Here is a 20,535-nt window from a genome sequence, read left to right on the forward strand (position 1 = left end):
GGGGGTGGGGCTTCCCAAATATGGCATATCGCCGCCCACTTCCGCCACGCAGACGTCCAATCAGAGCTCGTGTCGCCGTCCCACGCTGACGGAAGTGACTCGTTTCATTCAAGCCTCCTCGGGAACATGTATTGTTATTATTATTATTATTATTATTATTAAGAAGGCACAAAAGCATCGTCGAGTTCAACATTTTATTTTGTCATATGTACAATTGTGAAGTGCTCAAAAACGGCGTAGAAATATGACTCCATGTCTAACATTAGTTACACTTGACCTGTATCCCAAAAATTGCATCAACGTGAGGATTAAGCGAGTAAGTAAGGCAGGTGAAGTCAGTAAACGCGTCACACCTGAGTGCGTGTAAGGTTCGACGTTGTTAGTGTTTTACTGTACAAGTGCGTGTCATGTGTTATTTATTGCAGTTTGCTTGACATCATAAGGGCGGGCGCTCCCACGTCAGTATAAAAAGAGTAGGAAATGCGTGACGTCACGCGGCGTCATTGCTCCTATTCCCAAATCGGCAATGCCGAGTGCGCAAAGTTGCGAGTCGAAAGTGCCTGAGCCGACCGACGACGATGTGGTCCCGCATCCCCGCCGACGGGGAGTCTAGAAGGCCTGCAGCTGCTGCGTCAGGATGAGCTGGCAGCCGCTGTTGACGTGCTCCATGACCTTCTGCTTGAGCAGAGCCAGCTCGTCGCGCAGCACGTTGGCAGACGACACCAGATCGGCGTGCTGGCTCTTCAGGCCCTTCACGCGATCCTCCAGGCGAGAGATGCGCTCCAGCTTCCGTTTCCGGCACTTGGACGCGGCCACCCGGTTCCGCAGGCGCTTCCTCTCGGCCTTGATGCGCTCCTGGTTCTCCATGTCGATGGGGGAGAGCGGCGGCGTCTCGCCGGGCATCTCGGGCACCGTCTGCGGCTCCTCTTTCAGGGAGCGGAGCCTGGAGCGCTCGGCGCGCGCGGCCGGCGGGGGCGCCGGGTAACAGGCGTCGGCGGGCGCGGCCCGGTGGAAGCCGGCCAGGTCGGTGTATTCCGGAGGCTCGGGGCGCACCGTGCAGCTGTACGGGTTGTGGCCGCCGGAGCCGGCGGTCTGCGGCGCGTCGGGGGGGGCGCCGGCGCTCATCTGGTGGTAGTGAAGCTCGGCCAGAGCCTTGGCGAAGCCTTCGGCGAAGCCCTCCTGCTCGTCGCTGATGATCTTGGGGCAGGCGAACTGGGTCGGGGTGGGGGTGGTCAGGCCCGTGCACGACTGGATGATCAAGCGCTCCAGCTCCGGGGAGGCCAGCTTGAGCAGGCCCACGTCGGGCGACGTGAGGACGTCCAGAGCCTTGGAGCCCAGATGAGGCTTGAAGTTGCGCGGCTCGTTCAGGTTCAGGTTGAGGGTCAGGGACTGCTTGAGGGCTTTGGTGCTCAAGCCGTACAGCCTCGCCGCGTCGTGCTGCGGGTTGGACGCGTTCACGGAAACCGCGTCGTCGTAGAACGTCGCCTCCATTTTCCCGGACATGAAGTTCGCGTCGCTTTCGGAAAGCCTTCAAACCAGTGCGGCTCTTTACATATGACTCGCCTTTTTGCTCGAGTTCGAACGGCCCGACGAAACTTTGCTCTCGTTCACCGCGCGATCATCGGTTCAAAAAAAAAAAAAAAAAAAAAAAAAAAAAAGGCGTCGTTTCCCCGCCGCCAGCAACAAAATGTCCGTACAAATATCCTTTCTTGGCGGATCCTCGTCTTCAAACCGGGGGAGAAGAGGGGGGAAAACAACAATCCAGTGCGTGATTTGGGATACTACTTTCTTTCGATCGCTTCCAACGTGGAGACGAACTTTATCCACCTCCGAGCTGCAGCTCCCCTGAAAATAACAATGATGTCATTTCGAAGGGTTGCCATTGGCTGGGGAGGATCGGTCGGGCGGGGCCTATCTATGACATGGCGGTTGCTCTGACAACAGTCCATGCCCCGCCCCCTCCCGCGCGGTGCTTGACGGGATTAGGTCATGCGGACGGTGGCGCGACGTACTCTGGGATTACGTACGTGGTTTTGAATATTTCGTAATTTCGTTCCCCGCTCGATCGTTCTTGAGGAACGCAAACGGGCGAATGAATTCGTCCTTCGAGGGTCGGAGCATATTTCCGACCGGAAACGTCTTTATCACCATAGTTGCAAACTGCATTTTTGTTTTGGCGTAGCAATTCTCAACTGTTGGGTCGGGACCGAAAAGTGGCTCGCCGATTCTCTACGGGTGGGTCGCAGACAGGTAGTCAAGAATTACAGGATCTTGGACTCCTGTACCACTCAATGGTTTTCATTTGAATGTTCTATATTCACAACATAGACTGTTGAAAGAAAGAATGTACTGTAATTAGGATTTTACTACAGCATCAGTGCAGATGAGTCAGCGTTCCAGTATTGTGTTTAAACTTGTAGGAGCGCAGCTGTGTTGTAAAATGACAATTCATGTAAAATTCCCGTTCAGCGAACAATGGAATTCGAAAATATCATTTCAACGTGAGGTGTAACAGTCCAAGTATTTGTACACGAGACATACTCGCTTTGCTAAAAAGAAGTCGTCGGTGTGAAGATGCAAATGACATTTTGTGGCCATGTTATGAACAATTATGGTTCCCGTATTTAATATGACTCTATTCCTTTGTGTACACGCAGTTGTAATGCTCATAAATTGCTGTGAAAGCTACTTTGGACATGTAAGCACAGTTTAGTGATGGCGATATATGTTTTCAAAGGCTATTCTTGAACGATACATTTTCTTTTCGTGCATCGTGTACATAAAAGTGTGTCGTGACTCAACCGCAATAGGAACAGGCGGGTGCCGGAACCACGGCCTATAACGGGTACCACGTATACATATGGAAGTATTAACTAGTCTTAAACTGTACAATGAAAACACGGTCATTATTATTTTCCCCACAAATGTATGTATTTTTTTCTTTATGCCAATACTGGTGAAATAGAAATAGTCACCAACAACACATGCAACTTCAAGAACTTGTCGCCTTGCCTGTTTTTTTAAAAGCCGCCCGTATTAGCTCATTTCGAACGGATTCCCTTGGAATTTGTCATTGTTCATCGCCATGCTATTTTGATTACATTATTATTCACGTTTTTAGCTGAAATTTCATGCTGCTGTCTTGGCCAGGTCTCTCTTGCAAAAGAGACCTTGTTGAAGCCACCTGATTAAATAAAGTTTCCAGAAAAAATAGAATAGTGCTCAGAGGCCAAAAGGGAACTGTGGAGCATTGTATTTGTCTGTGAGTTACTTTGTGCTTCATGGAGGATGACCAACAGGTGGGGAGTGGCGGGTTCCACTGATGTTATTATTACCCGCCCAAAATCATTTCCAGTATCCCCACCGGTGACCCTCACCTAAATCCCAAGGGTTGTCTTTGGCCCATGCGCCACTTTTCAACAAAATATTTTGCACTTTTGTTTACTTCTGCTGGCAGTATTTTGTCCTACCGAATAACGTGTGTCAAAACAAGTTCATTAACAACAAAGGCGGTGGTGGCCCGAAGACGGATTTGCACAACACAATACATTGTTCGGTCTCATTCGTTCAAACAGAATGTAATGATTGCTGGATTTTCCGTGCAGAAGTTGTTCAGTGTTCCACTCACACTGACAATGAATTAGTTCCCAACAGACTGAACGGCATGCCGTAGCTTTCTGGCACGGTGTACTCACGCACATCCAATATTCCCAGGGGGAGGACAACCACTCCAAAGCAGGGGTGTTAAACTTGTTTTCATCACGAGGCAGATCTTAGTCATGGTTGCCCGCAGGGGGCTGGTTCCGCCGGTGAAACCGCATCAATGAATCAGTGCTCGGGGTGGAACGGTACGCCAACAATCTGGGTTTGGGGCTTGAGGCGGGAGAAAAACAAGTATATGTGAACTTTTTTGGAATTGATTACATTTCTGCATAAATCATTCATCAAATGTCGTCCGATCTTCATCGGGATCAGAAGGGGGGAGACACTTCTTAAACGCATACCACACAATTACGGTATGATTTCATTCTTTTTAAAAAAAAAAAAAAAAAAAAAAAAAAGCAAAACTCAGGACAGGGAGGAAAAGGTAAGTGAACCCCTGGATTTAATAACAGGTTGACCCTTGACCCTTTGGCATTAAAAAGCTCACGCAAACATTTGCTGTAGTTGCAGATGTACACAACCGTCAGTGATGAATTTTGGACCATCCCGGTTTGTAAAGCTGTCGCAGTTCAGCAAGAGTCCTGAGATGTCTGTTGTGAATCGCGGTCTTGAGGTCATGCCGCAACATCTCAATGGGGTTGAGGTCAGGACTTTGACCGGGCCACTCCAGAAGATGGATTTTCTTCTTCTGAAGCCATTCTCTTGTTGATTTGCTTGTGTGTTTTGGATTCTTGTGCTGTTGCAACAAATATCCTCTTTTGAGCTTCAACTGTTGGACAGATGCTCTCAAGTTCTTCTGCACAATATCTTGATGAACTTGTGCATTCATTTTTCAATTGATGATAGCAAGGTGTCCAGGCCCGGCGGGAGAAAAGCACGCCCACACCCTGATGCTCGCTCCACCATGCTTCAAAGTTGGGATCAGGTTTTGATGTTGGTGTGCTGTGCCATTTTTTTGCTCCCCACATGGCATTGTGTGTTCCTCACAAACAATTCAACTTTGGTTTCATCTGTTCACAGAATATTTTGCTCGTCGTGCTGTGAACATCCGAGTCCTCTTTCGCAAAATTCAAAGGTGCAGCAATGTTGTTGTTTTTTTTCGACAGCAATGGCTTCCTTCCACCTTGGTGTTCTCCTATGAACCCTATCCTCGTTTCGTGTCCTTCGTATGGTAGTTTTGTCATTGATTGGACTCCAGGTTGGTTCACCCCTGACTCTGATTAGCCCTTGGAGAAGCCATAGCCTAGAGGTTCACTCACTTTTCCCTCCGTGTCATGTTAATATTTATGTTATTTTCAAAAAAATGAATTGTTTGTGTGGTATTAGGTTAAGCAGACGTTCTTGTGATTTAGGTGAAGGCCAGACTATATTTTATGACCATTTTATGCAGAAATGTCAGAACTTCCAAAGGTTCACACACGTTTTCCTCCCATTGTACCTTCTTTGTTTTATAGTAAGGGATCAAAATACAAAACAAACTGCTTGTAGTTTGTAAAAACAGACACAGATTTAATGACTTTTGAAGTAAAACTACATCTTAAAGCTTTTCGTTTTAGGAAATGAAGAATGCAGACAAGTGCAACTGTTTGAGCAGTCTGAATTTGTCTGCTGTAAAAACAAATAATGGCAATTGTTCTTGCTTTGGCTCCACCTGAAGAGCGCCAGAAAGAAAGGCTGATTCAATTGCACTGGAAGTTGCCTCTGTACCACGCTTTGCGATGTGATGGCGTCCGCTTTTTGTTGGCATGTTTGCGTCTGGAAAGCCTATGAGTCACCCCATCGTATTACATAAATGGCCCCGCATTGTATTGTTCTCATTTGTACGATGGATAACTCGTTTTGAACAGAAGTCCAGGGACAAAATTGTGGCAAGCTTTCACGGGCCACATAAAAAGTCGTGACGGGCCAGATCTAGCCCACGGGCCTTGATTTCAACACCTTGGTAATCGCTGGGTAAAATCTGTTTCCTATTTGCTTGTTCTCTCGCCTCGTGCATTTGGTTAGCGTTGTACTGTGGCTCGCTTTCAAACATCATTTTCCCGACTCGCCTCCGTTTGTGCAGTTCCGGCCCTCCGACGAGTAGCAGCAGTGTTTTGTGTTCTCGCTCAGTTTTTCCCCTCCGCTGCAGCAGTCTTCAGAAAATAGCATTTTTGAAACTGTTTCCCCCCCCCCCCCCCCCCCCCCCCACCGCCCACGCCAGCTGCTCCCAACGGCACCGAGTTCTCCGATCGCAAGCAAAGACCGAGAGAGAGGCCTTCGATTCGGGCGGTGGGACAGTCCGGGCTCCGCTGGAACAAAAACAGACAAGCCACTATGCACGTGGTGTATTTGTTGATGTATCAGCTGAGCAGAGTTTGGATTACTTTTAAGCACTGAGCAAAGGGGTGCACACGCCTGCACACACACAAACCAAGTAGCGAGAGAGACACATGACATTTCAAACAGTCTCAGTGCTGTTTGTTGAGTACCATCTGTTTCTTCCTGTTGATTTCGCCGCTCGCTCGCTCACTTGTTCGCCGCTGGTCCGCCGCTTCCTTTGAACGCTAAGAAAAGAACACAATGGAGTTTCGACAGGATGTCGTGAAGAACTCCTCGAATGAAGCCGCCTTCACGTGGAACGGCGACAGTGTCGGCTTCATATTTAGTGTATGCTTTTATTTGGTCTTGGCGGCAGATGATGACTAAACTCTCATACGGTCATTTTCTTTGTAACTTTCCATTGAAGTACTTCATTGAGGACTGACCGTAAGATGTTACCGTACCATGCGGACACACGAATGGAGAAAGTTTGGAATATGGGCTTCCAAAGCTTTGCGGTAACTTTAATCCTTAAAGATATTGAGGGGGAGTTGACGGATTTAATAGTAGTTGATCGCTTCATTAAATATATTTAACACATTACAATCGACTGCGATTGGCTGACGACCAGTGGAGGGCGTACCCCGCCTCTCGCCCAAACTCAGCTAGGACAGACTCCCGCTCACCTCTGACCCTGTGAGGACAAGCGATACAGAAAACTTATTTCAAATATACAAACGTTTGTGAAAGCATGCAGACAGCAACATCCGTAATTCCGGCGAGGAAGTAGGGTGGGCTGTGAAAAACTAGGACAATTTTGTTTGGAGTTAGAGTGTTAGGGTGGGGGGAAAAGGTGACATTAATAATTGCCTTTTCACTGTTGACTGTTCAAAAGTAAAACACTCAAATTCAAGGACAGATGTCAGTTTTTAATAGTTGATTCCAAGTTAACGTGTATATATAACACTCCCCTCTGCCTTAGCGTTATTTATTCTCTGCATCATTTTGTCACATTTTTTTGTGAAATTTTTTTCATTCCCGTCAACACAAACTTGGAGTTGCATCCCAATTTTGTTGTACACTGCAGATACTGTCCATGCCATACAATGAGAATCAAGGCTTTCTATTCTATTGTAATTTCAACATAGATGCACAACAACAATGCAACGACGACGGGCCAATTTTAGGGTGCATCGCTCATTTATATGTGGACATCTGCAATGCCGGGCACGCTTATTCTTCCGGAATCAATTCCGCTCAACGTCGGCTCAATGGAAAAAGGCACTTTGGTGCTTTTTGTCCTCTCTCTCGATCCGTTCTCCAAGAGACTCCCTGGCTCAAAGTGCAGTTTCTTCTTTCTTGGCCGAAAGAAAACCTTCACTTGAGCCACCGGGTGAGTCCAGAAATGCTGCTAAAATATAACTCAAAGTTGCTAACTATATTACGTCCAGCCCCCCTTTTTTATTTTTATTTTTATTTATTTTTTTTGCTGTCGCCGGCGCACCGAATGTTTTCTTGTATGCGGACATTTGGAGCGAATGTGTGTTTTGAAGGCAGACTCGCAGAGCGACCGAGCTGCGGCGGCGGCGGCGGCGGCGACGTCGTCCTCATGGCCGCAGTCTACTACGTGGGCGTGGACGTGGGCACCGCCAGCGTGAGGGCCGCCCTGGTGACCCGAGAGGGTCACTTGAAGAGGGCCGCTCAGGAGCCCGTCAGCATCTGGGAGCCTCACCCTGACCATTACGTGCAGTCCTCTCGCGAGATCTGGGAGAAATGCTGCGCCGTTGTCAAGGTAGGATGCAGAATCGAACGAAAGGGCCTTTTGTCCACGGGAAATGTGTTTTTTTGTTGTTGTCAGGAAGTGACACGGGGAGTGAGCAAGAGCCAGGTGCGAGGGATCGGTTTTGACGCTACCTGTTCCCTGGTGGTTTTGGACCGACGCTTCCAGCCTTTGCCAGTCAATCAGGATGGTAAAGTCATTGGCATGTCACACAATTGGACGGTCGTTAATGCGTTAAAAGATGTTTAAAGCAGCGTGATTATTCGTAAATAATTTCATCATCTATAACTACTGCTTATGAAACGTGTTAAGTTCGCGTGCGGGTGGCTCCGGACGTGTTTTGAAACGGTCTCGTTTTGCCTCGGAGCGACCGATCAGAGGATAGAAAGACGCTGACGTTAATGTGAGGTGAATTTGAAATCTGGTTGGTGAAAGAGACTTCAACTCGTCCCATTGTTAATACCGTCGACGTTATATCGGGCGGCATTACGGCGGATAAGATTGGCAATCCGACATCTACAGTAAAACACAGCACAGTGAAGTCAAGACAATAGACTGTTGGGAAACAATCGATACCATTTGGCGAATTGAAGTTGTCAACGAACGAAGGCCGGCGTTTCCGATCGTGCTGTGGCGGCGTCCCGACGTGACGTTCGCGCTGCGAAACAGGACAGCCTTTCCTCCTTCCCCAGGAAACGAGCAGAGGAACGTGGTGATGTGGATGGACCATCGCGCCGCGGAGCAGGCCGCTCGCATCACCGCCACGGGCCACGGCGTCCTGAGTCGGGTCGGAGGAGTCATGTCGCCGGAGATGCAACCGCCCAAGCTCCTCTGGCTCAAAGAGGTGCAACGACGGGCTCGGCGTTTGATGTCGTGCTTGTCGCACATCTGAGCATTCCTTGGTGGTGTCTCCCTTCCTTCCCGCGGGTCTCTTGGCGCTTCTGCAGAATCTCAGGGAAAGCTGCTGGAACAAAGCTGCTCACTTCTTTGACCTTCCAGACTTCCTCTCATGGAAGGCCACCGGCTCTCTGACCAGGTTTGTCGTGCCCCAACAATGATTCGCGTCCTCGACAGAGATAGATGTCAGGGTAAAAATGGAAGAATGGAAATGAGCCTTTATTCGTCTCGCACTGGGGAAATTCTGCTTTTACGGCAGCGAAGTCGACCGTCGCCGCGCACAGGAATAATGTCACGGAATCCAAAATCCCCAAATATCTACGAACGTCATATTAAGAGACTGCGCATTGTTACGAAATACTTTACATACAGATGTGAATAGCACGTACACAAATAAATATATACTCTGTAAATGTTTAGGCGTGTTGTATGTAGCAAACAGCTCGACATGTGTCAGTAAATATTCCATATACAAGCAGTTGAGAATCCAATATATTTCTGAAACACGAGCACTACTAACTACCTATGATACAGACACCGAAAATACTATTCAGCGCAATGCATACGGATACACGCAGACGTGAATGTGAACAAAAACGAAATAATGCAGCGCTGTGGAGTTGTGAATGAAACCGACAACATTAACTATCGGCAGTGGAGGGACGACTTCCAATGAAGAGAGAACTTGCACGCGCTTGCGTGCAAGCTGTCGATGTCTCGATGTCATCCTGTTATCGATTCGAAAGAGAGAGGCGCTGTCGTTTCCGCGTCGTGTCCTCCACAGCAGGAAGGTTTCATGACGTTCCTGACAACGTGCCGAGGCTCCTTTCTTTCCTGTTTCGCAGATCCCTTTGCACTCTGGTTTGTAAATGGACGTACTGTCCCCCGGTGGGATGGGACGTGACGTTTTGGACCTCAATAGGACTGGATGATCTCACTGAAAACAACTTTACCAAAATAGGTACATTCTGAATCCATTCAACAAATTGATGTCATTGGAATACATGTTGAATTACGGATGGTTCGCCTTGCAGGCAACGTGACGTGTTCTCCGGGGACTCCTCTCGGGGACGGCCTGACTCAGGAGGCAGCAGCGGATTTGGGTTTAGATTTCGGAACTGCAGTTGGGGCCTCGCTCATCGACGCTCACGCCGGAGGCCTGGGTATCACAAGCGAAACCCGTTTGTTTGTTTTGGGTATTTTTCTGCAACATCTGCTGCCTTCGGTAGACTGGAACATGAGCAACGTTGTGACACTCCTGGAAATATTGATTAAGAACATGAAGAGGGGAGAAATTCACGCTTCTTCTCTGCTTCGGGAGTCGGGCCATCCTGAGCATCTGGATTTGGTCTGCTCTTTAAACTTCTCCTGAACTCTCCATCTGACCTGCGTTTACGACCTTTGCTAATCTCAAATTGCTGTATCAGTCAGAGGTTCGAATACTTGAAAGGCCACAACGCTGGACGCGTCACAGTGAAATACGCCCGGCGCGCGTGCGCGTTATTTCAAAGCAGTTTAATAAGCATTCCTGAAGTTTGTGGAACTGGGGAATTCCAATGTTCAAATGATTCGAAAACATGCACAATCATTGCTATTTGTCCCCAAGTAGGCATGGAAAACAGATCCATTTTCTATCAAATGATGCAAAGAGTTGCTTGCTTTGTTTGTCCAGCTGTGATAGGAGCAGATGTAAAAGGCTTCCGGCTGCCGTGTGAGGGCCAGCCAATCACATCACGCATGGCCATGATCTGCGGGACATCTTCCTGTCACATGGCCGTGAGTCCGTCTCAGCGTTCCCCCCTCCCCCGCTTTAGCGCATTTTTTTCTAAGCAATGATTGAATTCTATTATATATTTTTTGCATTTACTGTAATGCCCTCGCATGTGAGGAAGGAGAGCCACAGTCACAGATGCGGTTTTGAATCGTCATAACTGTAAAGACATTTAGTCGTCGTGACACTTTCGCAAATCATTCCCAAATATGTATTCTTATCTCAGCAATAACAGCATTTATTTTGCTGTCTGCTTTTGTGTGAATGCAAAACGGCTGCCTCATCCTGGTGCGTCCGCTCGCAGTTGCACAGTTGGTGTATCGCGACGACATGACGCGGCGCTCTCCAGCCGCGTTAACGCTAAATAAAGCGCTTGAGTGAGAGAACAAAAGAGCGTTTGTAAAAACAAAAAGGAACTCTTTGGACACTCAGATGCATTTGTGTTTCCGTTTTCATGGAAAAGGCAAATTAAGCAAGAGGGGAAAAGTCTGATGTATTCAGAAATGGACTTAGTATCATGAAACTTCATGTCGGACACCTAACATTAAAGACATTTTGGCATTAAAAGTTTGAAAAACATGACTTTAGAATATTTGCTTTCTTCAAAACAATTATGACCTTTCGATGGATAACAACTGTCAATAATTCAAATACTCATATCAATAATGAATTGATTTTCAAGAGGAAATTCAGTGGGCCACGTCTTTACCATTATTGATCAAATGATATGAAAATGATCCATATATACTTTTGCACATCAGCTGATTCCTTCAGTTTTTTCGGGGCATACTTGCACTCGAAAAGCTTCGGTATTTGTTCCTGCCGTTGTTTTTTCTTTGCATCGATACCGCTCACGGTCAGCGGTGATATGTGAACGCAAATGTTTTCTTCAACTTTGACCAGATCAGTGGGCAGCCGCTGTTTGTGCCAGGCGTGTGGGGTCCCTGCCTGTCTGCCATGGTCCCGGACGTGTGGCTTAACGAGGGGGGCCAGAGTGCCACGGGACGCCTGGTCAGTGTATTCGACGATCCGAAGACAAGACCGGATCTGAGTCGTTAGTGCTGCCCAGCCGATGTATTCGGGCGCAACATAGGCGATCGAAGGCCTAGCACTCAGAAATGGACGTTCGCTCAGCAACGCCATGAGTGTTTTAATGCAAAAAATGAAAAAAGGTAGTGATGCGTTCAACGACGCAAATGTAACAATGTGCTGTGACGCAAAGGACCCGCTCGTGTTGCTAATGTTCTTCATTTTGCTTCCTCGTTTTAAGGAAGATCACTTCAAATGTTTTTGGATTTTCAAAGGTTGGCCCTACTGATGCCATTTTCCATGGAAAACATCTGAAGGGGGGAATCGCTTTTTTTAGAACACTGGTAGCATTTAATTTCATACTTGTGTGGAGAATAAGGGTGTCCTTTTATCAGTGTAACGTATTATTGTTTTCAAAGGTCACCTCGTGAGACCAGATTGTCAGGTGATGACCCAGCCTCAAAAACATTTCCAGGCAGTCAGTGTAGAAAAGATATATGAAAAGTCATTCTGTAGTCCAATGTGTAATGTGCTCGCACTGTTGCAGGTGTACTTAAAGTCGTTGCCCGATAACGATGTTGAGCTATACGACTGATCCAAATGGCGCTTGCACGCGATGTTCTCCGTGACCTTTGCGTGTGACACTGCGTCTCCTCCTGCAGATTGACCACATGGTGAAGGGCCATGCCGCTTTCGCGCAGCTCCGGGAAAAGGCGCGGCAGAGGTTAGCTGATGCATTCAGGGTTGGGCTGTCCAAAAACATCAAACGCAGCTGTCATCCTCTGCTAGCTGACACATAAGAACGTTCATCTTGAGTAAGATTAAGACCTGAAGTCACAGTTACTGACGAGATGTTCGCAAACAGGGCGGCATTCATCCATCCATTTTCTGTACGAGCAGTCAATTTCTTGTCTTCAGTTAAATCTAGAAGCAAGTTTTCGGACGGGGGAGGAAGCCAAGGGTACCTGCAGAAAACCCAAGGAAGCATGGGGAGATTCAATATCAGAACCTGGAAACCGTGAGGCACGAGTGCTAACCACTACGCCACCGTACTGCTCGCATCACAACACAGAGAAATATAATAACTATAATTATTATAAATAAACATCGTAACCCCAAGGCATTGTGAACATTTAGTTCGCAGTTGCTTTTGTTCGACTCGTCTGTCTGCAGCCAGGTCGCTATTGCGAATTGACAATTGACGGTTCTCAGTTGCCTTACCGGGATAAGTCATTGTTAAATAAATAAAAACAATAATGTCTTCATTCGCTGACGGTGGCTTTTATCCCGCTTAAACTAGTTTCTGTCGGTTCTTCGTGGTTACAAGACGCAATATTCCCCTGTTGACTCACTCCGCGAAATGTTGAAGTAACCTAGTACTGTTTGAGTTCCTTCTTTAAACCCCGTGGCAAATGTCTGAAAAACAATGAAGGCGTCTCGTACACAAATTGCGACCAACCATCATGTGGCAAAAGACTTCTTTTGGATGCGCTCTTCTTCCCCCCCAGATGTCCCGCCACAGGGGACGACGGCATCTACGGCTACCTGAACGACCACCTCAGCAGAATGTCTTCGTCGTGTTCGGCCGTTGACTTGCTGGCCTCCAGTCTTCACGTGTGGCCAGACTTTCACGGGAACAGGTCCCCGCTGGCTGACCCCGCCTTGAAGGGCATGGTGAGTTCAAGCCAAGCTTTTATGTCCGCGGTCACACATTACAGCGCTGCGTTGCTGCAAATATTGTGAGGTCACACATTAAAACCTCCCCTGACGGTGAGACTGCAAACGGTGAAATGCACGTTACAAAGACAGCATGGATTGTATTTTCCCCTCGTGGAGGCAGCTCGTCATCCATTACACTTGTCAAATAGCGTGCCGATCCGTGTGTGCTGACACATCGCCGAACACAAATACGGCGCAGACTCACCCTTTGGACAACTGCATGCGCTGTTAGCTAACGCGAATCCGCGGATCCAACAGAGCTCCCTGCGACATCGACGGTGTCGTCAGGTCGTGGCTCGAAAGTGGTGGATCTTCACTCAGCTTCGCTGCCAGGTGACGGGCAGAGTTACATTCCGAATGTATGCTGAATTGTGGAACATAATAGTTCAGCAAAATTCATAAATGCTCCCTCGCAGAAGCATTGCGTGAACGGACAGCTTCCAAAATATTGACTTAGTTGTTTATTTGCTCTAAATGGGTGGGCGGGCACTCGAGGAATTAAAAGTCCGTTTTACATACAGTATGTAGGAGAAGAGAAGAAGAATGTGAGAAAGGAATCGCGAAATAAACCGTACACCGCAAACTTCAATCAAAGCAGTTTGACTTCCGGCACCAACATACGCATTCGTTTTACGATTCCGATCCTTTGACCCTGGAATTGGTTATTTCTATTTCCTATGAAAAAAGAAAATAAAAGAAAAACGCGGAACAGGTTGTGTTTGACCTTAGAGGTTCTGATGTTTTTTTTTTTTTTTTTTTTTTTTTTAATATGCAAACATGCAATGACAATTTTACAGGTGGTGGGACTGTCGCTTTCTCAAACGCTGGATGACTTGGCTTTGCTCTACTTGGCCACCATGCAAGCCCTGGCGGTCAGTCCACTGCTTTTTTTTCTTTGAAATGACTTCCTGTGAGGAAGGAAGGATTGTATTTGCCTCTCCGTTTCCATGACTGTATCCTTCTCTGATTTCAGCTCGGTACACTTCACATACTGGAGGCCATGAAAGAAGCCGGGCATGACATTAAAACCATCTTCTTATGTGGAGGATTGAGCAAGAACAGCCTGTTTGTGCAGACTCATGCCAATGCAACAGGTACAAAGTCCAAACGAGGGACCATGACATAGTTTCGTGTTTGGGAACACCAACGACGGTATTTGTATCACTAAATAAACATACACAGCACTCCGAACTATTGCAGCAGCGATGCCAATTATTTTTCGTTTGCTGTAGTCTTCACAGGCAAAACCCAAATCTGAACCCGAGCTGTGCCGTTCATTGTTTGAGTAAAACACAATTTGCTTTTCTACGTTGTGTATCAGATTGAGGAAATGCTTTCAGTCTCTGGCAAATATGAAGGACTTGGTCCAATACTTTCAGAGGGGAGTGTACCTGCTACGTAAATTCTAAAACCTTTCTCTCTCTCTCTCTCTCTCTCTCTCTCTCTCTCTCTCTCTCTCTCTCTCTCTCTCTCTCTCTCTCTCTCTCTCTCTCTCATATTCTTTAAAAAAAAAAATAATAATACAAAAAATCTTTTAGGCTTGCCTGTAGTGTTGCCACAACAGACAGAGGCTGTCTTAGTGGGAGCAGCAGTTCTTGGAGCGTGTGCGTCCCAGGACCATGGCACTATACAGGTGGAAAACGCGCACACACACTGCCTTACACTTTTCTAAATTTCATTGTATTTGTTCAGCTTTCTGTTGCAAGGGACACTTAGTAGTTGGTGGAATGCATATTGCACTAAAAAGTGATGATAAAAACCATATACAACCACAATTCCAATGAAGTTGGGACGTTGTGTTAAACATCAATAAAAACAGAATGCAATGATTTGCAAATCATGTTCAACCTATGTTTAATTGAATACACTACAAAGACATGCATGATATTTCATGTTCAAACTGATAAACGTTGTTGTTTTTCGCAAATAATCATGAACTGAGAATTTGATGGGTGCAACACGTTCCAAAAATGCTGGGACAGGTGGCAAAAAAAACGGAGAAAGTTGAGGAACGCTCATCAAACACCCGTTTGGAACATCCCGCAGGTGAACAGGCTCATCGGGAACAGGCGGGGGCCACGATTGGCTAGAAAAGGAGCTTCCCGGAATTGCTCAGTAGTCATTCGCCAGCAAAGATGGGACGAGGTTCACCTCTTTGTGAACAAGTGCGGGACAAAATAGTCCAACAGTCTAAGGACAATTTTCCTCTAGGTACAATTGCAAAGGAATTTAGGGATTTCATCATCTACGGGCCAACAGGGATCAAAATTAATATTCTTGAATGAATACCTCTGTGACAGTCAATAAGTCAAAATTTTGTATCATTCACTTATCTTTCAATCATTATGTACATTTGACATTTTTTAAAAAGCTTTTTTTAAAAAAAAAATATATAAATATGGCTCCTGGGTATCATTGGCTCGTGTGTCCAGTTCCTCATGATTTAGTGTGTTAGTGTCATTGACTCACCCCTTCCATCTATTGGGTGAGCCTTTAAAAAATGATTTTCTACCAGCGCACTCCAGTATTTCACTGATTTTCACTGAATAGAGCCTTATTTCTGCACAGTGTGTGCGTTTTAATATTCCGAATGTGTGCTGAATCGTCTTTTGCCCGGTCAAGTTATCATCCGTGTCATCTCTCAGCATCGGATCTCATCACAGCAGAGAATGGTGAGCCTTTAAGCCAGATACACTAAAAATAAGACATTATTGTTGGGACGAGGCTGCACCTGTCACGCCCGCCTCGCAAAAGACAGTTGTTGTGTCTGAGCCGCTGGATTGTTGGGTGGCTTTAAAGCGCGCAGAGGCCGCGCACTGCGTAAGTCATGAGCTGAGCCGCATCCAAACCACCGGAGCCCAATTCTTTCTCCAACTGGGTCACGGTCGGCCTGGAAGTGCACGACGTGATTTATTTATTAGTAAGGCTTATTTTGCATTTTCATTAGGAGGCGATGGCGAAAATGGCCAAAGTGGGAAAAGTCATTGAGCCTGATTGCAGCCTGCGCAGGTGAGCTGAAACATTCACACTGTCGTCGTTATCACCTCTTATTGATAGTCCCAATTATGTATTCATATGGGAAACCATATCGTTGTTCTCCTCATTAGGCATGCATTCCAAAAGTCAAATGACGACTGCTATGATATGTACAAAGTGCCATAAGTGATTCAACAGCAACGTAGTGTAACCGAATTGATCAAAGATAAATGCGAATGATACACCGAAATGGAAGAAATGGAACCTCTTTTGCAGCTTTTACCAAAGGAAGTACAAAGTGTTCCGGCGCCTCGTTGACCACCAGAGGGAGTACCAGGACCTCATGAACACTTTTGGGACAGAGTGTCACTCACTATAACGACTAACACCACCAGGGATCTACTCAAACAAAGACCACATTGGGCTCCTCCATGGCAGTTCTGCAAGTCTTTTCTAGGGTCCCTTTGGATCACGGGCCCTTCCAATGGTCCTCCTCTCCCCCGCGACTACTACTGATGTCATATTGCGCATCTCTCTGCTTTTCATACTGTTATGATTTCCCAATAAAGGTCAGTTCAACAACTTTCAGAGGCAGGATTCTCTTTCTCATCTCATCGCATGGCATTAAACCATTGAGTACAAACCCCAATTCCAATGAGGTCGGGACGTTGTGTAAAATGGACATAAAACGGAATACAATGATTTGCGAATCCTTTTCAACCTACCGTATATTCAATTGAATCCACTACGAAGACAAGATATTTCATGTTACAACTGATAAAGCTGTTTGTTGGTGTTGTTGCAAATATTGACTCATTTTAAATTTGATTCCTGCAGCACATTCCCCCAAAAATGTGTGACCCCGAGGGGCGTGTTTGCCACCGTGTTATATCGACTTTCCTTTTAACAACACTCAAGAAGCATTTGGAAAGTGAGGACACTGACTGTAATTGGAGAAGCTTTGCAGGTGGAATTCTGTCCCATTCTTGTTTGATGTACAACTTGAGTTGCTCAACAGTCCAGGGTCTCCGTTGTGGCATTTTGCGCTTCATAACTCGCCTGAAGACATTTTCCAATGGGAGACAGGTCTGGACTGCAGTCTAGAACTCGCCCTTTTTTCCTCCCAAGCTGCGCTTATTGTAAAACGTGCATAATGTGGCTTGGCACTGTCTTGCTGAAACAGGCAGGGCAAGTTACCCCTGCCATGGGCACTAACACACCCACATACCATCACAAATGTTTGCTTTTCAACTTTGCGCGGGTGGCCCTTTTCCTCTTTGGGCCGGAGAATGTCCGTGATTTCCAAAAACAATTCGAAATGTGGACTCATCAGAAAACAGCCCACTTTTCCACTTTGTGTCAATCCATCTCAGATGAGCTCGAGCCCAGAAAAGCTGGCCGGCGGCCTTTCTGGGTGTTGTTCATATATGGTTTCCCCATTGCATGGTAGAGTTTTAACTTGCATTTGTAGCTGTAGCAACCGACTGTGTCAAGTGACAATGTTTTTCGAAAGTCCTCCCGAGCCCACGTGCAGCCAATATCCTTTACACAATGATGCCGCTTTTTAACGCCGTGCGGCCCGAGGGATCGAAGGTCACGGGGATTCGATGTTGCTTTTCGGCCTTGCCGCTTACGTGAGGAGATTTCTCCAGATTCTCTGAATCTTTTGATGAGATTACGGACCACAGATAATGATATCCCTAAATTCTTTGCAATTTTACTTTCTCAAAGTGCTGGACTATTTCCTCACGCAGTTGTTGACAAAGCGGTGAGCCTCGCCCCGTCCTTGCTTGTGAACAACTCGAATGACAGAGACCTGAAAAATCTATTTAACTACAGTAAGTATTTGTACTGTTTTGTTACTTGCCACCGTTGCACGCTATGCAAAGAAGAGCAGCCGCACGCAGTCACAGTGGGCGAGTGGCATCTTTGCCAGCTCATCAGTGCCATCTTGCTCGGGGCCGCTGCCAGCTCCGGTTTTCTATTTGCTCTGACAGGAAAGGACGGGAAGCAGCGAGCGTGCTCCTCGCTGTTGTCAGCCAGAACGTGCGAGTTAGCATCGAGCCCTCATTTTATTTGTCCACGGGCGCTTAACGGGCGTGCCCTGCTTGAATGACGTCAGCAGCGGCCCAATGGTGGGACGCGGGCCATTTCCTGGGCTCAACATTTGCGCCACTCCTCACACTGACAGTCTGCCAGTGGAGTCAGCAAAATGCATTTTGGGTACCCGGAATTCGTCGCGGTGATGTTTTTAACTCCAGTACTGTAGTTGGTGAAAATCAGGCTCCGTTTTGCGCCTTAATTGCATTTGTTCCTCTCGATATTGTAATGGGTTTGCGCTGCCTCAGGCCAAGGTTGGTTTTTGCAAATTCTTCTTCTTTTTTTTTTTTTTTTTTTTAAATGACTGTGGCTTGTGTTTTAAATGCATAAAGTACTCAGTTAGGTTTTTTCATCTGGTAAGAACATTAGCCCAATCGATCTCCTTTGAGTCAACGCTGCCATGTTTAAATCAATGAACCTATAACGTGAACTGAATCAGAGAAGTGCAGGCGAGTGATTGCACTCCGTTGACCTTTTAAAAATCCAAATTAAAAAATTGCGAATTTGCAATAAATGAATCGCAATATCGCAGCGGATGATGACTTCATGATATACAACAACCTTTTTGAGTGATGATGAATGTAACGCGTTATTACTTAGATTACAGTGCAAGCAAATGCTCTTTTTTGTGCTGTGGTTAAGTGAGATTCCTGCCACTTGGCAACTGAAAAAGTTACTTGTCATCTAACTCAGTTACTTTTTCAAGGTAACTGCGGCATCACTGGGTCAATGAGCGTGTTTAATGAAGTTGAGATATAATTACACAAAATCTGTCACTGCCTGATCCGGCGTCAACTGTGTGTGTGTGTGTGTCGCTCGGCGCGCCTGCGAGGGGTCACCCTGGGGCGGCATACGACCCCCGGCGAGGCCGGCGGAGCTGTCCGGGCGGGCACGTTGCGCCGTGGCTCGTGGGCACTCCGTACGCTCTCCTCCGCGGGCACGCCGACGCCGAGCAGGAGGTCGTGCTCGATTTGCACGTATTCCCCGACTTTCCTGGCCTGAAAAGGAGCCAGCAGAGACATGCGCACAACACAAGTCCTGCTTTATTTGCACGCGTAGATTATTTCGGATGGTAGACAAAAGGTCAGGCATGCACGTATTTCAATCGAGAAAAACAAATGCAACTCCAAACAGTAGGAGGGAGTTTTACTTCCTGGAAGACAGTGTTAAAAGTTATTCGTCAATATTTGACATTGAATGGTCTTTCGCTCCCAGGGACACAATTCATCCATCCATTCATTCATCCTCCGTTCCGCTTCTCCTCAGGCAGGCAGGCAGGCCGCGGAGCCTATCCCACCTATCTTGGGTGGAGAGGCGGGGTACAGCCTGAACCGGTCGCCAGCCAATCGCAGGGCACATAGACACAAACAACCATTCGCGCGCACATTCACACTTACGGGCAATTTAGAGTCTTCAATGAACCTAGTATGCGTGCCTTTGGGATGTGGGAACATGCAAACTCCACACAGGCGGGGCCGGGGATTGAACCCCGGTCCTCAGAACTGTGAGGCGGGTGTGCTAACCAGTCGGCCAACCTGCCGGCGAATTGTTTGACCGTTCTGGTCATAGTCATATTACTGCAGCTCATTGGGGCGTTGCGACCGTCTCCATGTATATCTATAGGTCTGTGTTATACTGCTCCCGGTGGCCAAGGCGCGCACGCCAGGAGCCCCAAAGTCATAACAAATGTATCCTACGGCGCACACTGTTGAATTGTATTCATTCTATGTCATGATATGATTACTATACGTGTTTAGAAGAATGCTATTTTACTTTTGGGGGGGAAATAAATGGCTTGTCCATTCATTTGGAAGGGCAAAAAATGAGTTTAAAAGATGCTTGCATCTGCAGGCTCCATTGGATGTAAAATATGTCATCCAGCTGCTTGAATTCCTGCAAGGCGTCCTCGGAATTCTCCGCACTCCAGGTACGCCGTTTTCTTTTTTTCTTACAGAGCACAGCACGCGTTTACGGGATTCCGCACTGTCTCATTTCGATTTGGTCTCCTCCATCCGATGCATGGAGTGTGAGATTCCTCGCTCCAACGACGTGGGACGGTAGCAGACGTCCCCCGTGGAAAACCCGCCAAAGAGCATTAAACGCCACCCGAGGAGTTGGCGCCACAAGTATTTGGGCACCGACATCATTTGGTCTTTCCAAAGATGCTTTGCGAGGCCTGCACTTTTTTGGGGGCCTTCACTTTTGTCTTCAAATACTGAACGAAAAAATAGGGTTGTAATTACGCATATTTCCCTTTTCCAAATATGATTGAGGCTCATACTTTCCATTTGTCTTCCTGTCC

General features: G+C 46.9%; 2 protein-coding genes across 13 annotated transcripts; one reads left to right on the forward strand and one right to left on the reverse strand.

Moving 5' to 3' along the window:
• Positions 1-180: 180 nt before the first annotated feature.
• Positions 181-1,867, reverse strand: LOC133411290 (transcription factor Jun-like). Its single transcript, XM_061693480.1, has one exon. It carries the CDS (start codon positions 1,501-1,503, stop codon positions 610-612), a length of 894 nt encoding a protein of 297 aa, XP_061549464.1. The 5' UTR covers positions 1,504-1,867; the 3' UTR covers positions 181-609.
• fggy (FGGY carbohydrate kinase domain containing) lies at positions 538-16,716 on the forward strand. 12 transcript variants are annotated; one of them, XM_061693471.1, is made up of 16 exons: positions 543-7,354; positions 7,515-7,753; positions 7,820-7,931; positions 8,434-8,585; positions 8,689-8,777; positions 9,484-9,599; positions 9,673-9,801; positions 10,311-10,414; positions 11,313-11,420; positions 12,101-12,162; positions 12,947-13,112; positions 13,955-14,029; positions 14,131-14,251; positions 14,696-14,790; positions 16,105-16,166; positions 16,410-16,716. In XM_061693471.1, the coding sequence occupies exons 1-16, from the start codon at positions 7,123-7,125 to the stop codon at positions 16,510-16,512; spliced, it is 1,965 nt and encodes a 654-aa protein (XP_061549455.1). In that variant the 5' UTR covers positions 543-7,122; the 3' UTR covers positions 16,513-16,716. The 12 variants fall into 12 exon arrangements, 11 of the variants coding, with proteins under 11 accessions (XP_061549458.1, XP_061549459.1, XP_061549454.1 ...); XM_061693472.1 differs by having other exon boundaries at positions 7,519-7,753; XM_061693473.1 differs by having other exon boundaries at positions 543-2,235; positions 7,519-7,753.
• Positions 16,717-20,535: the final 3,819 nt, after the last annotated feature.

This window comes from Phycodurus eques, chromosome 13 (genome assembly GCF_024500275.1).
Source record: "Phycodurus eques isolate BA_2022a chromosome 13, UOR_Pequ_1.1, whole genome shotgun sequence".
NCBI lineage: Eukaryota > Metazoa > Chordata > Actinopteri > Syngnathiformes > Syngnathidae > Phycodurus > Phycodurus eques.

What these genes read in the sequence shown, in the direction of transcription:
- LOC133411290 (XM_061693480.1), bottom strand. Translation starts at nt 1,503, where the DNA reads ATGTCCGGGAAAATGGAGGCGACGTTCTACGACGACGCGGTTTCCGTG.
- fggy (XM_061693468.1), top strand. Translation starts at nt 7,058, where the DNA reads ATGCCATACAATGAGAATCAAGGCTTTCTATTCTATTGTAATTTCAAC. An exon ending in ACCCCGCCTTGAAGGGCATG is followed by an intron (nt 13,113 to 13,954) that starts GTGAGTTCAAGC and finishes ACAATTTTACAG; the next exon opens with GTGGTGGGACTGTCGCTTTC. An exon ending in CCACCATGCAAGCCCTGGCG is followed by an intron (nt 14,030 to 14,130) that starts GTCAGTCCACTG and finishes CTCTGATTTCAG; the next exon opens with CTCGGTACACTTCACATACT.